The 16,199-nt window shown below is 42.1% G+C and overlaps 1 protein-coding gene across 4 annotated transcripts in view; it reads right to left on the minus strand.

The window, feature by feature from the left end:
- The window catches only part of ddr1 (discoidin domain receptor tyrosine kinase 1), a 40,559-nt gene extending 26,537 nt beyond the window's left edge, over positions 1-14,022 (minus strand). For 3 of the 4 annotated variants that reach the window (XM_067601109.1, XM_067601111.1, XM_067601108.1), the window contains exons 1-2: positions 11,957-12,127; positions 2,235-2,392 (exon numbers count right to left, since the gene is read on the minus strand). In XM_067601109.1, coding sequence (XP_067457210.1) covers positions 2,235-2,392; positions 11,957-11,958 — 160 coding nt within the window. In that variant the 5' untranslated portion in view covers positions 11,959-12,127. Of the gene's footprint in view, positions 1-2,234; positions 2,393-11,956; positions 12,128-13,685 lie in introns of those variants that run through there. The other variant, XM_067601110.1, reaches the window with a different exon arrangement.
- Positions 14,023-16,199: the final 2,177 nt, after the last annotated feature.

A 16,199-nucleotide genomic window follows, 5' to 3' on the forward strand; every position in this document is an offset into this window, starting at 1 on the left:
TTCATAACACTCACAGACACTGAGAGGAGGGAGAGAAAATACCAAACTCTCCAATAAATTGTTCCTGTCCTCTCTTATTTGTTACATAATCTCTCATTTTACATGAAATAATGATTTCATGTCAAACGTAATCCGAGTTTTTTGCATCACTAATATCTGAAACTCTCCTTTGTCCTATAACTATATCAAATATAGTCTCTATAATATCTGCATCTTAAAATACAAGCACATACTTTATAAAGCAGCCACTTGTAAGATGTAGCAACCTGTCACCTTTCCTTTTTCCTTTTGTCTTTCTAACTAGCTCTCCATACCACATAAAGGACTCAGCACAGCCCCTGTTCCGGTTACCACTGCTTGGGGATTTGCAGGAAGGGAACAAAAGAGAGACAGAAACGAAGGGCGAATGAAAGAACACAGACAGGTCTCGGATATCTGCGCTGACTCCGCTCCAGCGACAGGCATTATCAAGTGATCCAGATAGCATGGTCCCAGGCAGGGATTACCCAATGACCCAGCTATCCGCTCTGAAGTCAGTCCTCAGGACTGGGTGGAGGGGGGGGTGAGAGGCAGAGGGAGGGTTTGGGTAGTGATAAAGTGGAAAGGGGTACTGACAGTGATATGGAAGGGAGGCTGAGGGTGACAGAAAGAGGAGGGGTGGGGGCATCTAACTCACTTTCTGTCATTGAGTCAGCGGACTGGAATGTTGGGCTGGATGACAAACCCTAAAAACCCCAACGGGTGCAGCATACAGACACATACACACACAGTTCATCCACGCCCTGCAGACAGGTGCCCATTTCATTACATCATCATTACACCACCAGTCAACACCCCCGTCATCTGCAATCTTATCACCTCTCCTCTGTCTCCATCCCTCCTGATGTCCTCTGCATTCACCTTCTCTTTTTGTCATTTTTCATATAACTTCAGCCCACACACTAAACCTTTCTTCTTGCACCGCCAAGCTTGATTCTGTTAATTTTACAAGGCAAACTGTGTGGGTTTGTGTGTGCCTGCTGTACTATCTACTGACCTTTCCACCAATATAGCTTCCCATCCTAGTCTCATTTAATGTGGAAATGATAAGAAAAAAAAAATCCACCACAATTTGGGTTTACAAGTATTTTCATTATTGAATAATCTGATTATTTTTTCAATTAATCACATTAATCGTGTGGTCTAAAAAATGTCGAAACACATTAAAAATCACAGTTTCCCACACTCACAGTCTCTTCAAACCCAACATGATATTTTCAACAGTCCAAAACCCAATGATATTCTGTTTACACATTAGATCTTAAGACATAAGATAAAGAGAAGCAGAAAATCCTCATAACTGGGAAGCTAGAACATCTTGGACATTTTTTTTGATTTAAACAATTGATCAAATATCAAAATCGTTTGTGTCAAACAACTAATTAATTAACTGAAAAATCGTTTCAGCTCATTTAAGTCATGTGTAAAGCAGAAATCCTGAACATTAACTGGTTCCAGTTTCTCAAATGTGAGGATTTGTTCCTTCTTCTCTGTTTTATATCATCACAAATTCAATATATTTGGGTTTCAGATCATTGATCAGACAAAACAAGCCATTTACAGACGTCACATTGGAGTGCAAATGTAAATGTGTAATGGATTTTTATAGACTAAGCAATGAATCAAAATAACAATTGACAGATAATGAAAATAATCGATACTTTCAGCTCTAGACTCATTCACTGTCTAGCTGCTGCAGTCATAAGGTTGACTGTGCTGCAAACAGTCTCCTCTTGTTACACCTGGTTGGCTCACATTCAGTAACCCCACATGCGCTCCCTTCCCCGACATTTTGACTGACACTTTCATGAGCTGCCTGTGCATTAGCGGTCCTGGCAAGCCAGGGGGAGACCGCCCCACCGTCTCACTCTCCTATTACACATGACTGGCTGGCAGACAGGAGAGGACACAGGATAGCCTGTTGATAGCGGATGGAGAATGAGCCTTACTGATCTAAGAATGTGAGGAGAATGTTGGCGCAGTGGGCTCGTGGAGAGGAGAGGAAGAGGGGCAAGAGCAATCATGTCTGATTTCGCAGGAATAATAAAAGAAAACAACCTTGAAATGTGCCAAGCTGTTTCAGATACCGCAGTTATTTGAGGAAAAAAACACTCAAGAGAGAAAAAAACCCACAAAAATTATTGAATTTAGATGTTCTCTTTGTCTTGTGTGTGTGTGTGTGTGTGACATCCTACCTGGCTTAAAGTGCCACTCATGGTCCTCTGAAGACGACACCAGCGCCACCAGGACTGTGACCACAGTGATAGGCAACAGCTGCAGAGTTGGCAGGGCCATGACAGCAGCAACACACCTGGTTACCTGTCCGGAGACACACTGACGACCACAGGCATACCTGTCACAGAGAGAAGAAAAGAGATAACAGTAAATTTATGTCTACTTCAGGATTCCTGTCTGTTGCTTGTTGAAACTGCACCAACCACCATCAAAGCACCATTGATTTTATTCCCACATACACATTACACATTCACACATACAGCTCTTGCCTGGGCCTGCCGAGCTCACACCAGCTTCTCCATCGATAACTCAACTCTCACAATAAAATCCTCTTAGTCCAAAGCGCACAGCATGTCTCACAGTCATTTATTTCTCAACATTTTGCGTGCAAGCTCAGCAATGGGCCAAACCCCAGAGGGCCGAGCACAGAGCCATATAACAAAGGCCACTTTCACACTCTAATTTGTTTTTCTCTCTGGCAGCAGAATGCGGTGATACAATAATACTTTGCCGCCTTTAGAAAGGGTACAAACAGCATGGTAATTGAAGATGGTATAATTAGCCTGGCCCTATTTACTCCCAGTGAATTGTATTCCTTCTGTATTTGAGATGCCAATCATTTCTCCAAATTACTGATTTCAAACCTATTTTCCCCTTTATAGGACGGAGCACAATTGGATCACCCAGTTAGAGATGCTTGTTTGGAATAAATAACAAACAGATGAAGCTTCAAGATTGGAGAAATGAAAACCAATAAGCAAGATATAACGGAAAGACAGATGTCAAAGTATTTTTAGATGATGTGGATACAAATGTGGTCTGTGCTTGGTTAGGGGCGAAGTAACCTCATCATCGCATGTGTTATTCAGAGATTTTATAGATCCTATCAAAACACCTATAATCATTTTTAACAATGACATACTGTAGTGCTCAATGATTTATTCATTAAAAAGTTTTTGCTTTTTGTCAAACAACACCAACATCATTTTACCGATGTTATGTGCACCACAGAGGAAAAAAAATCAGCATATTTCAAAGCTCTCTTCCTTGTGCATATTTTACTTTTGAACGTGTTCGAGGAAGACGTCCAGTGGTGAAGCAAGAGGCAGGAAAGAAAACTTGAGATAAGTGGAAGTCTGAAGTGGGAGTGACAGCTGGGAGAGACAGAGAGGCCAGCCTGTCTTCCCTGTGGACCCTCTGTGTTTCGACTTCATCTTTGACTAGACTGGGACAGGCCGACAGCTGACACACAGCTGTAGTGACAGAAGATCGGATGGAGGAGGGGGGGGTGGAGAACAGTGGAGTAGAGTTAGCTCAGACGCAGAAAACCAACCGGGCGTAGATGGTGGAACAACAGCAGCGATGACATGGGTACATGTGTGTGAGTTTGGGAGGAGGGAGGTGGTATAGAGAGGGTGACTTATGGCCTCACGGAGTGTGCATGCATGGGTGTGAGGGGCGCGTATGTGGGCATAGAGGAGATCTTAGGGATAGCCAGCCAGTGCAGCTGTCCTGAATGGGAGACACAACGCAACCGATACATGGTGCATGTGTTCCAACTGGGGAGAGCAAGAGAAGGGAAAAGGAGAGACGGACATATTTTCTTTGTGTGGAAAAAAAAACACCCAAGTCATCCAAATGAGTAAGGGTGTGGGTATGCCAGATGACCAAAAACCAAAAACCAGAGCTAAGAATCTGATGATCAGGTGTGTCGGTGCACAAATCCGAGGCAATCACCATAACAACCACCACAATGTCAACAAACATCATCATCGAAAGCACCTTATCACTGTTTTGTCAAACAGGGGGGAAACACAGAAACCAACCTTTATCCAACACATCACAGAGAAAAGAAGATTGTATAAACAAGAGTGGAAAAACAGCCAGGCAAATGTTTCAGGAACAAAAGTGGCCGCAGCCATACGAGAACATTGTTGTTGGAAAAGTCAAGTGGTGTAGAACAGCTGTGGTTAGTGCTCAGAGAGAAGGGAGAAGGACCCGCTGTGTTCTGGAGGAGGCAACACAGTATGCAGCCCAATCTACACTTACATTTTGTCTCAGCTAATCTATGAGCAGGACTAATGAATACTTATGAGCAGCTGCTGTTCCTGTCCCACACAGCGAAACACAACTGACATGAGAGAGCCAGAACCGCGAGGAGAGAAAGACAGGAGATCTTTTTTACTTAGCAGCCATTGCATCATAAAGATAGTTTGCCAAAGTTTCTATAATTAGATTACTTCAGTGAAAACTGGCAGGACAGCCTTGGCACTGGCTAGCGTCTTTTCTAGAGTGCCCCTGATGTTGGAACCAAATGTTAGCATTCGTTATTCTTTCCAGTTCTATAAAGGCCACCAGTCCAAACGTCAGTAGTGACCTAAAGGATTAATTAGATGGTTTTACATGTTTTGGCCCATTGACTAAAAACTATGGATTACTTACATGACTGAAGCGCATCATAACTTATAGGCTTTCTTCCAGACAGCCTTTAGTTTCTCTCTGTGTCAGTGTATTGAAATCTGAAACCTAAGAGAAGTAATCAATCACTGTCAATGTTTAGTCCACTTTTTTCTGTCACAGTTAATGTTATCAACATCTGAGAGCCAAGAGAACGGCTGAGCAACAAACTTTTAAAAGCAAAGAAACTACAAACTTCACAATATGCTTTTCACGATTACAGTGTTTGCTCATTATTTCAATTTCTGGGCTTGATTTTGCAACAACAAATCATTTGAATGCCACAGTTCTCTGTAGACAACTCTCAAATGTTAGATGAAAGTTGGAGGAGCGTTTTAAATCCTTCGCCATGGTAGCAGCAATGATGTTTAGCAGGTTTTTTACTAAAAAGCAAACGTGTCAACCTCATGGTGGTGCTTGAGTTAAAGTCGGGGGATCATCAAAGTCAGTAGGCTTTATCCTCTACGGACTGTGAATGTTTGCACAGAATGTCATGCCAATTTATCAAAAAGTTGTTGAGATATTTCAGTCTGGGCCAAAGTGATGGACCAACATTGCCATCCCTAAAGGTCGCTGCTCTCATTAGCTTCTTATCTAACTTATAACCTATAGCTGACAAGAAATACTGGCACCTAATGTGAGATAAGCATGCTTTAAATTTCTTCTTTGCTGGCAGTCTATAAACTGAAAATAACATTAAACGGAGGGAATGTGTCTAAAAATGTACTGTTTGCTTTAAAATAAGCTCAGCAATAATGTTGTACTGTATATGATTTGCTACACACAAAACCTTCTCAACGTGTGAAGTCTCCACTAACGGCCAGATAGAGTAACATATTGCCTCAGTTAGAAATGACTAATGGCCGCTGGGGAAACAGAGAGTAGTGAGCTCTTTGTTTTGGATTTCCGTCAGCATGAGGAAACTGGTGAAGTCGTACGCACCACTACCCTGTGAGTCCTGGAGAGAAGGAAGCACAAATTAATCTTCGATCTTCGCAACACTTTGAAGGGTGAGATGGTACCAGCCACGGAAACAAGGTCATTTGATGGCTTTCCTGAAAACAGGCTTGCTTCTGTGTGACTCAGTGGAGTGCTGATTCCTGAGGGGAGGGAGGCATTATTTTCTCATTTTTACAGAACATTTGCTCCAAGGACAGTTTTCAAGTTGTTTGGCTGCACAAATCTGTACCACAGGGTTCCCTTTTTTCATCTTAAAAGAATTTTCTTTAGCTTACGGTGGCAAAATATTAAAATATCACTCATGAAATGAAATATTTCCTTTACTCTGAGTGAGAAAACAACAGAGCTACTCCCCCGTACAGCCAGTGAAGATGGAAACTAAGCAGGCTGGTCTTAATACTGACTATATACAAGCAGTACACATGTAATGACTACCTACTGCAGCTAAAGATGATGCATGATATGTCCGGAAGCTATGAGTAGAGTTGGTGTTATGCCCTACTATTGGTCATAGTGCTGGTCAGTCATTGGTCATCAGATTTTACAACTGTGCATCATAGTTTTCATCTATACAAGGAAGTGTCAGTCATGACTGTGGAATCTGCTTTTATTGAGTTTCACCAGAGGCTGAGGAAGCAGGAGGGAAGAATAGTGATGAGTCACTTAAACAAGGTAATGAGAGTCGAAGGAGAAGACAGCGACAGTGGTCGAGTCAGAAAAACAAATTAAACTGCAGCTTTCCTTAGAGCCACAGCAAGGCAAAACAAGAAAAGGAGAAAGTGTAGCATTTGACTGAAGGAAGTGGTGAATCATAACCAAACACTGAGGAAAGGGGATTGTAAAAGAAGTGTTTGGAGCTGCTGAAAAGCAAATGACTCATTAAGACAGCTCAGTTTTCACACAAAGAATACCCAATTCAAAACATACCTATCTGGTGGCAGTGACACAGCAGGGTAGTATTAAAAAGCTCAGAGCAAAACTAATTCAAAAGCTAACACTGGCGACAGTTTAGCCTGAGCCGAGTCTTGAGGGTAGTGAAAAAATTGGGGTAAAAAATGAAAGCAATAAAGTTGTGTTCATTAACATGTGGTTACACAAAGCTGAAATCAATCATAACCAAAGGGTAAAACTTGCATCTGCCTACTTAATACTTGGAAGCAGGTCCACTTGGCCCCCTTACTCAGTACCAGTTGCAGCGTTACTCAGCAGGCAGAGACAAATGCTGACTGATTACCACAGGTTGGTCTGGCAAATGAAGAATGCCTTCATCAACAGCCGCTGCACAAACCTATTTGTAAGTGCAGAAACAAAACATAAGGCCAAGCTTGTGGCAAGAAACCTATTTTCTTTTAGTTTTCTTTCTGTTTCTTGTTGGGGTGGCCATGAAACATTACTAATCACTTGTTTTTATGTTAGAAACTTTATTTGTGGAGGCAGCACATAATTCAGCCAAAAACACACACACTAGTTTAAAACCCATCTAAAATGAATGCAGAGTTTAATCAATTAGTAGATGAATCGATACTTTGATTGTCACTAAATTAGTTGCCAAGTATTTTGATAAATGATCAGTTGTTTAAGCAATTTTTCAAGCTAAATGCTAAACATTACCCAGTTTTTGCTTCTCAGTTGAGAGCGTTTGCTGCTTTCCTTTTACTTATGTGATAGTAAAGTGAATATGTTTGGATTCTGGGCTGGTGGTCAGAAGAAATACCTTATTAAAGACATCATCTTGAGTTTTAGGAGACCAACTATTTTCTAACAATCTATAGACCAAACAATTAAATCAACAAGAAAGTACTCTTCAGACTAATTGATAATTAAAAGTTAAATGGATACATATTACTCTCAATCACAATATAATACCACAGTGTCTTTAAAAACAGGGCAACACTATAATATAGGATCTGTCTTGTAAATAATCTGACTTTTTAAAAGGTCATTAAGAGTTGGGTGGGTGATTGGTGACCTGTTCCTGACACCATAGAAGAAAAGGTTGTATTAGTCATATAGTGTGTGTGTGTGTGCGCGCGCGCGCGCGCGTGTGTGTGTGTGTATGCTGTAAACACTGTTTTCACTGGTTCCTAGTCTGTCTTGACTATAAACAAAGTCAGTACAAATGACACAAAACAATGAATATGATGTGAGACTTGGTCTTACTTTGACAAACTAGGTCTATTTTTCTTTTCAGTTTTCTGCAGAATACAGTTTATCCATAACTCTGAAACTCTCTGAGAGCAATGTTACTGTAAAATTGCTCTTATATTCCTGTCCTGACAAGTGTTCAACCTCTGAGCCAATTAAAAGCTTGTGAAATGTTAAGAAAAAAGGGAAGTTTGCAGGTTTGTCTTATGTCAATCATCACACAAAGCCTTCACCATGTGGACCTGAAATAACAACAGACCTGCAGTACAAATACAATCTTTAGTCTGGACTGTTTTTATAATGATAGCTGTAATATTGTGCTCCAACATAATGGCAACTGCAAAGGCAATCATAAGGAAATAAGCCTAGTCAGATACATAAAAAGTAAAAACACAACCCAGATAGATTTGGATTGTATGGTATGCTCAACAATAACTACAAGTGAACCACAATAAAACAGCAGTAGACGTTATTTTAATGCTGTAATATGACAAACAAAATTGAGCAAACCCCCCACCACAAGACCTTTGCTCTAACTAAGCAAAGGTCTTGTTAGCACCTCTGGCAATCAACATGACCTAAAGCAGTTGGCTGTTTATTAGCTGCATCGTGTAAATCAGAGTAGAGTCCTCTCCCGGTGCATGCAAAGGAAAAACACTAGAGCAGTGTGTTATACTTTCTTTTAGGTTTGACTGACAGAAACTGGAACACTGTGTTGGTTCTCGGGGCTTCATGAAGCTCTATACGTGTCAGTACATGTAGATAGACCTTCCTTGGCTTCTACTTTTCTCTCGTCTTCGTAATAATCCATCTGGAATGAGAGGAGTGCCATTTCACTTTCGAGTGAAAGTAACTTAATAAAAGACCTTCTCTCCTGCGCTGAAAGGTGAACCTGATTTATCTGCTGCATGAACCCTTGCTGCTACAGTGAGGAAAGATTAGTTCTGAGTTTGACCTTAGTTGGAGCGTGGGTGTAAAAATCGTAATGAGAATCTAGAAGATATGTGGTAGCATTAGCATGTTAATATGACAGCGTGGCAGCAGAGTGTATGTGGATCTCTGGGTTCTAGTTTGACTTCGAGGCTGTTTTAGGGCTGCAGTGTGATGGCAAGCTGCAGCCCAATTCCCTGAATTCAATTTGCACAGTCTCACTACCACCTGTCAGAGAACAAGTGGGAAGCAGAGAGGAGGATGGGGTGAAAGGAGAAAGGAGAGGCATGTGACAGCATGGTGCTACTCTCACAATGGACAGCGAGAAAACGGCTGCAGACGGACGGACAGACAGAATGCTATGGTGGAGGAAAAGTCCCTCCAGTAATCAAACAGAGAGACTCCGAATGACAGACTGAGCATGGGACAAAGGCAAGTCTTTGCCCGCAGGAGGGTGAGAATTATTCATCCAGTGAGCAGCTATTGAAACAGAGAGAGAGAGAGAGAGAGAGAGGGAATCGTTGAAGGGGGAGAGGCATGGCCTGGAGAGAAAACTGAACAGAGCCGAAAGAAAACCACAGAGATCAGGTCAAACAGGAATGAGTTCAGCGAGACTCAGCATTTTGAGTCCAAGTGAGAAAAACAGACTGGTCTAACCCAGCTCTCTAACAGATGTCTCCTTCTCATTTCTAATGAATGACAGGAAGAGAGAGAGAAAAGGCTTTTCGTACATCTTTGAACTGTTTAAAGTTTAGCTACTGCAGAGGACAAACAAAAAAAATCTCACACAAAAGCAAATTAGGAGCAAAAATTGCGGTGATCTGATTAACATAAAATCTAGAACTCTTTAGACACACAAATGCACACAATTCATCTCTGTTAAAAGCCTCAGGCACAGGTTGATACCTCTATCACACTTGCAGTCCTCCTCCTCCCTCTCAGCAGAGAAAAGCCTCCTAAAAAGAGCTAAATTACACATCACACAACAGTTTCCTGGTGCTAATGTGCCCCCTTCAAAACCCCTGGGAGGTGAAGACAGACAGGTCCACCCCACTCAAAGTGGATGTTGTTGCAACTAAAATTCATCATACGAAGAGAAGACATATTAAAAAAAAGAAGGTGGCCTTTGATGTTGAACATAATTTTCTTCCATGTTCCAGCAAGGTTTCAAAAGCACTTACTTTGCCAGAAGCCATTAGTAATTGTTAGTGGTATACTGAGCCACAAGAGGCACAGTGTGTGCGAGCAAGCGAAAAACACCACCACAGTGTGAGGATTGGAACAGAGATGAAAAAAAAAAAACCCCTGAAAAGTGCAGGAACAGAGCACAAGCTGGCTTTTAAGTTTGTGAGAGTTTCCATCTTTCATAAGGTTTGCCTACTTTTTTCCAGCAGCGATAACTTGAACTGCCAGTCGTTGGCGAGACGTGTGAAGGAGGTCGACGTGATTCACACTTGGATTTAGCTCACAGGATTCAGGCTTTGTCCGTCCCTCATTAGATCATTAACTTGACTCAAAATCATGTGATTTAATGAGAGTATTTTATTATTTCTGAGCCATAAAACAGGTATTACAGTACATTACAGTATATTTTGGGACATGCAGAAGTATTTTTTGCAGGTCCCTGTGCAAAAATGAGGCATCAAGCCAAAGTATAAGATAAGATACTGTGACAAAGTCTTTGAAGAAACCTGAGCAGCCAAAATATAACTGCAGCTTTCTTTACATCCAAACAGCCACAGTGCTATCTAAGCAGGGCATCCTCGACGGGAAGAGCAAACAGATAAATGAGGAGAGGAGACTCAAAGGGACGATAGGAGAAGGGAGGCTGAGGATAAAATGGATGAGCAGTGGGAGGAGGAGGAGGGGAGGTGAGGGGGGTGTGTGAGAGGAGGATAAATGAAACATCTAGCACTGCTTCAAAGGGAACGGAGAGATAGAAGATGAAGAAGGAGAATCTGTGTTCCATGTTAGATGTAGGGAGAGAGACAGATTGCCAGAATGATCAATTAGGGGATCAAAGGTATGCTGGATGTCAGGGAGGGATGGAGTGAGGAGGGGAGGGCTGATCTGAGAGAAGGTAGGACTTTGGAGATGCAGATTTCAGAGAAAGGAAATAAAATAGAGATTCGAGAACTCACTGACAACTAAAGCCCAAGAACACCCAGATCCCGCTTTGAAGTGTCACCACTCATTACACGATTAATTTGCTCCTCTGACGGTCTCGTCAAGCTTGCTGTGCATGTGACCACACATAAGGCAAATGCAATTGAAAAGTCCAGCTGTCTAGACTTGAGAGGAAATTGGTTTAGGAAAACATGGGTGGACAGTTGAGTCCTTCCTTCAATTGGTTTCATTTCCCATTAGAAGGGTACTGTAGAGAGGGGAGGCAAGTAACCGTGTTGTGTCTTTGGACTTAAATGAATTCTTCTAGTGGCCTCGAGGGTCGCGCTCAGTCTGTCGGCAGCCAATTATGACCGAACTCAGAAATTGAGTAGAGCTGCTGCCTGATGCATGCTGTAAAAGACAGTTCTTTTGGACTGAAGACACAATTATAACCATTGTTCTCTTTTCATGTGGTTAACTAGCCACGTTAGCCGCATCGCCATAAAGATCAGGCGACTGTGCAAAACATGTACATCAGTCATTGTGCAGGATTTGCCTTTCTACCCTCCACCGGCTGAAGTCTTTTCAGGAAGGTCAACAACCAGAAAGAGTCACAAAGATTAAGTCACAAAGCATGGCTGCCACCAAAACAATGACCCAGATTGAGGACAACAGGCTGAGGTCAATGATCAACCAGACTTGATAAACCAATGTTCCCATTGTAGCGCACTGTAGAGGCCAAACTCTGCTTCTCAGCTCGCACACAGACACGCATCTGTGTTTTTCAATCACGAAACGGCAATAATGCTAAACTGCAAAACCTCAATTCATTGTTTTCTTGTCTTGCTCATATGAAACGACTTCAAGACTTTTGCTGCCGAGTCTTAAGATCTCTAAAGACCGAAACAGAACATATAACCAACAGCCAATTCGTAGACAATGTCAGACAAATTACTTTACTCTGTGCATACTTCTACACAAATCATGTAATGCAAGTCATGTCATTTCCTCCGAGGCCTGCCAACACAAAGACAAATCAATAAAAAATGGTTCCCCAAGTGTGTACATGCATCATTATACTCACATAACTTGTCTATCCAACTATTTAATATATTCCGCGTCTCCTCTGCTGGACTGCACAGCTGAAAAAAGAAAGCAGTTATGCAAGGCCGATGGCTCTCGTGGGACGCTGTGGTAGAATTAGCAGCCAGATGCCCATTAGACGGGGATCCAGCAGACCTGTGCTTGCCACGAGGGACTGTGTACCAACACTGAAGGCTCCTCCTCATTTTATGCTCCTGCCTTTGCTACAGAGGCAGAGAGGGAGGGACACCAGAGAGAAAATTGCCTTTTATTGTCTGTCTATCTATTGGCAAATAGCACTGGCAGCCCCAACCTCCTCCACCACCTCCTCCTCCCACCTCCTCCCATCAGTCTAACAATGCTGCACCTCCTCTGGACTGCCTGCTCAGTCCCCCCAGCCAACAACTCACATCTACCGATTTCATGTGGTAGGAAAAGGTGACTGCCCATTGCACTGCACGCCCACTGAAGCCCATTGTTGAGTCCTCCATCAGGCCACCTCTGCCTCTCTGCAAGCAAAGAGGCATGCACAAACACACAGGAACAAGCTGGCAGCAGAAAACACATGAAATCACACCCACAATCTCATCTCTCTCATTCTGCCTCTTTCTGTAACACGCAGGAGCAGAAAAGCTGAAATCTGTGGTTTCAGAACACAACTTTTCCTTGATTTCTAAACCACCGTGTCCTCAGAAAAGAATCATTTACTACGCCGCATGATTGATTCACACTCAACAGCCCTTTCTCTTGGCTCATGAAAACACAAAATGTATTTCTCGTTTAAAGTCCAATGCTTTTGGCAGCACATCCCCTGAGTATGAAACTGTTTTCTGTATCAACACAGACCGTCCGCTGCCAGGCTGCCTTGTGCCGATTTCAGCTTTGGTTCTGGTGACTGATTAGCTCCCCGATGGAGAACCACCTTATTTAAGGCCAGAGGTGAATGAAACCGGAGCTGATGTTCTCACTAGAGGTCACCTGTGGAGCTGTGAGGTCACTGGGTTAATAGTCGGTGTGATGACCACCACCTGTATGCACGGAGGTGATCCTGAACATAAGCCATTTTACTGAGCCATTCATCAGGTTTTTACAGCTTTGCATCCCAAGAAGATTGACTTTTGTTTAACTTTGTGGGGTCCGTGTGTTTTTGTGAATGAGGTGCACCGTAAAGCAAGTGAAGAATGACTTTAACAGACTGTGAATGAGGGAGTGACAGCTTAACCAAAGCCATACAACAGTTTGGGCGATGATGAAGGGAAGGGTGGAAGAAATAAAAGTCAATTCTGAAAATATATTAAGTGAACATACACGCGTGACAGCGATAGTCTTGGCACAAATCAGGACTGGATATTTTCTCTGCTGCCAAGGACCCCACATTTAGCAAGATGTTGAGCAGCACAGTTTGCAATAAGTCTAGACCATGATATAAACAGTCCGGATATTTCAACCACGCAGTCGGGAAACGGATCAGCCACAGAAACGTGCAGAGACCCGGCGCAATGCGCGCTTCCCAACAGTCCGTGGCCGGCGTCCAGAGCTGCCGTGCCCGCCTCACACCGAGACTTACAGACGCCAAACCACAGAGTGAGAGACACACAGACATAACTTATACACACACACACACACACACACAGACTGCTGTAAATATCCGCTGCAATGTTATTATAGCCGCTTGGGTGAGTAAAGTGCGCGGAGAGGAAACGCGCGGAGGGATTGAACCAGTTACTTACCTAAAAGACACGAAGAAGTGCGCTTTGACACCAGTCCAAACTTTTGGATGAACTCTCTTTTAAACACAGTAAAACTGCCTTGAACAACACACGTTTACTGAAATGTCTGTAATCCAAACAGTCCCCCCGGAGCGCTCAGTGGACGACCTCTGTCAAAACTCAAAAAACAGAAAATTATCCGAAATCACTATGAAACCTACAACCTGACTTTTACTCGACACTGTTGAGAAAAGTAGTTATAAAACTTGTCGGGGAAATATTACAAAAGAAAAGGCGAGAGACCGTCCAGGGTCCCTGCGCCTCGGCCCTTCTCTGAGTCTGAGCCCCAACCTCAGTCCGGGCTCCGCAGCCGGGCCAGCAGGCGCCACCAGGTGCTCATTTACATAACTGCACCGGCTGTGTCCAATCACAGCCCAGAGCAAGGTGTCTCATTGAATATTCCAGTAGGCGCACCGTCCAATCAGAGGCTCCTGTGGGCGGGAGCTGTGACCTTAACAACACTGTAGAATGAAATTCAATGTGGAGCCTTTGGGGGCGATGGGAGTTTCTTTGTTACAGGAACACTGAGATTTGGGGAATATGACATATGATACAACAGCACTCAGAGAGGTTTCACCTTGTTAACCCTTTACATGTATGAAAAGGTTACTTTGCTGTTTTAAAAATACATTATTTGATAATAAAACATGTAAACTATTTGAATTATCTGCTCTGGCTCTCAGCATCTGGTCTTGGCCATTTAATGTGGACCCACAGCTCTCTGCCTTGGTATTTACTTCTCAAGAAAACTTTATTACAGAGTATTGCTGGTGTAACTGTATACCATTACTGGCCCTGGGCTATAATGACTCAGATTGAAGGGTTTGCAGTAAAACACAGCAATGAAGCTGGAACCTGGAGAGTTGTTGATATGGGACCCAGAGGCAATGCCGAGAAGTGAGGTGGGAATTCATGTTTTAAAAAGAGCCACATGTGTGCATGTTGCTGCTGAACTATATCAACAGTTGAATAAGCCAGACACAAACAGGCTGCGCAGAGGTTACAGTATGTGTTGCTACTTGCCTGTGTGACTGAGGGGAGGGAAACTTTAGCTGGTGCTCAATCAGCAGCAAGGGACAATAAAGGTCATTAACACTCTCTGAGCTCCACCTTGGATAAACACGGAAGAGGAACACTGATACTCTGCTGCCTTACGTTCACTTTTTGTGTGTTTTTTAGATGCATGCTAGTGCCTGTTTGAGCGTTTCTAGCTTGAATACATGCACTTTATCTTATGAATGCCTTTAAATGAGACAGTTTTATATGTAAATCAAATGTTTCTGACTGAAATGAAGTCAGAAAAGTGATTGATTCTTAGTAAGTAAATAAACATTTACTCAAGTACTGTACATTTCAGATGGATATATGGTACTTTTTATTCCTCTACATTTATTTAACAGCTATAGTTAGTTGTTAGTTTTCAGATAAATGTTACATACAAAACAAAAGATCAGTTTATGAAATATGAGGCCTTTTAGAGATTAAACTACCCAACAGTATGAAGCTATTTAAATTAGTTCCACTTCAACTAACTACAAGATTAAAGTCCTGCTTACATGTCAATGCACCAAATAATAATGATGCAAATATAACAATATAACACTGACAACGGCTCTTCTGCATAATGAGTACTTTAATTACATTTTTGGCTTGTATTCTATTCTATTACTTAAAATTTTGAATGCAGGACTTTCACTCGCAATGGAGTATTTAATAAATATAAGTATGATATTGCTTTTACTTAAAGCCCCTCTCCATTCAAAAATTTGTTATGCCTTTTGTTAATTCAGTTGGATGTTTGAGCTTCATTGTGCAGAATAATTTATGTGCAGATTTTGACACTAGAGGGATGTTCTTATGTTCATCTGCTGAAGGGGGAAAAGTTTGTGCTCACTGACAATCTGAGTTTAACACGACGTATACCCACGAGCAGGATTTGTGACAAGTAGTTTGGAGCCAATCGCGGCTCAGTATGCGGCTTGTGATGTGTGATGTGGAAACTTGAAGCCTCCAGTTATACTCTGGAAATGGACTTTACAGTAAAGTAGGAGATGAAATGAAAATGAAATGAAAAATATTTGCATAATCATAGATTCCTCATATTTCAATGAGGGAGAAGGAGTAGATGTCATTTTGAGGATTTTAATAAGGTAGTTGAACTTTTTTTTTTTTTTTTTGGTTGAAAAACCATATCAGACTCAAATTATTATTCAAAGCAGAGTATTGTTATGTCTCAATAACATGTCTGGAGGGGATCTTTTAGTAAATGATCTGAATCTGAATACTTCTTCTACCACTGATGCAACAAATCTTAGATAAGAGGCTACTGAGCGTCTGTCTTTTCTCCAGAACTAACAGATGTACAATACCAGTGTGCTTCTAATGAGTAATGTGTGCCAGTGGGACTGAAATTCTGCAAAAAGATGATCAAATATAATTAGAGTCACGGGCTGCTTGTGTATGCACACAATTACA

The sequence above is a fragment of the Thunnus thynnus genome, chromosome 10, assembly GCF_963924715.1.
Source record: "Thunnus thynnus chromosome 10, fThuThy2.1, whole genome shotgun sequence".
Lineage (NCBI taxonomy): Eukaryota > Metazoa > Chordata > Actinopteri > Scombriformes > Scombridae > Thunnus > Thunnus thynnus.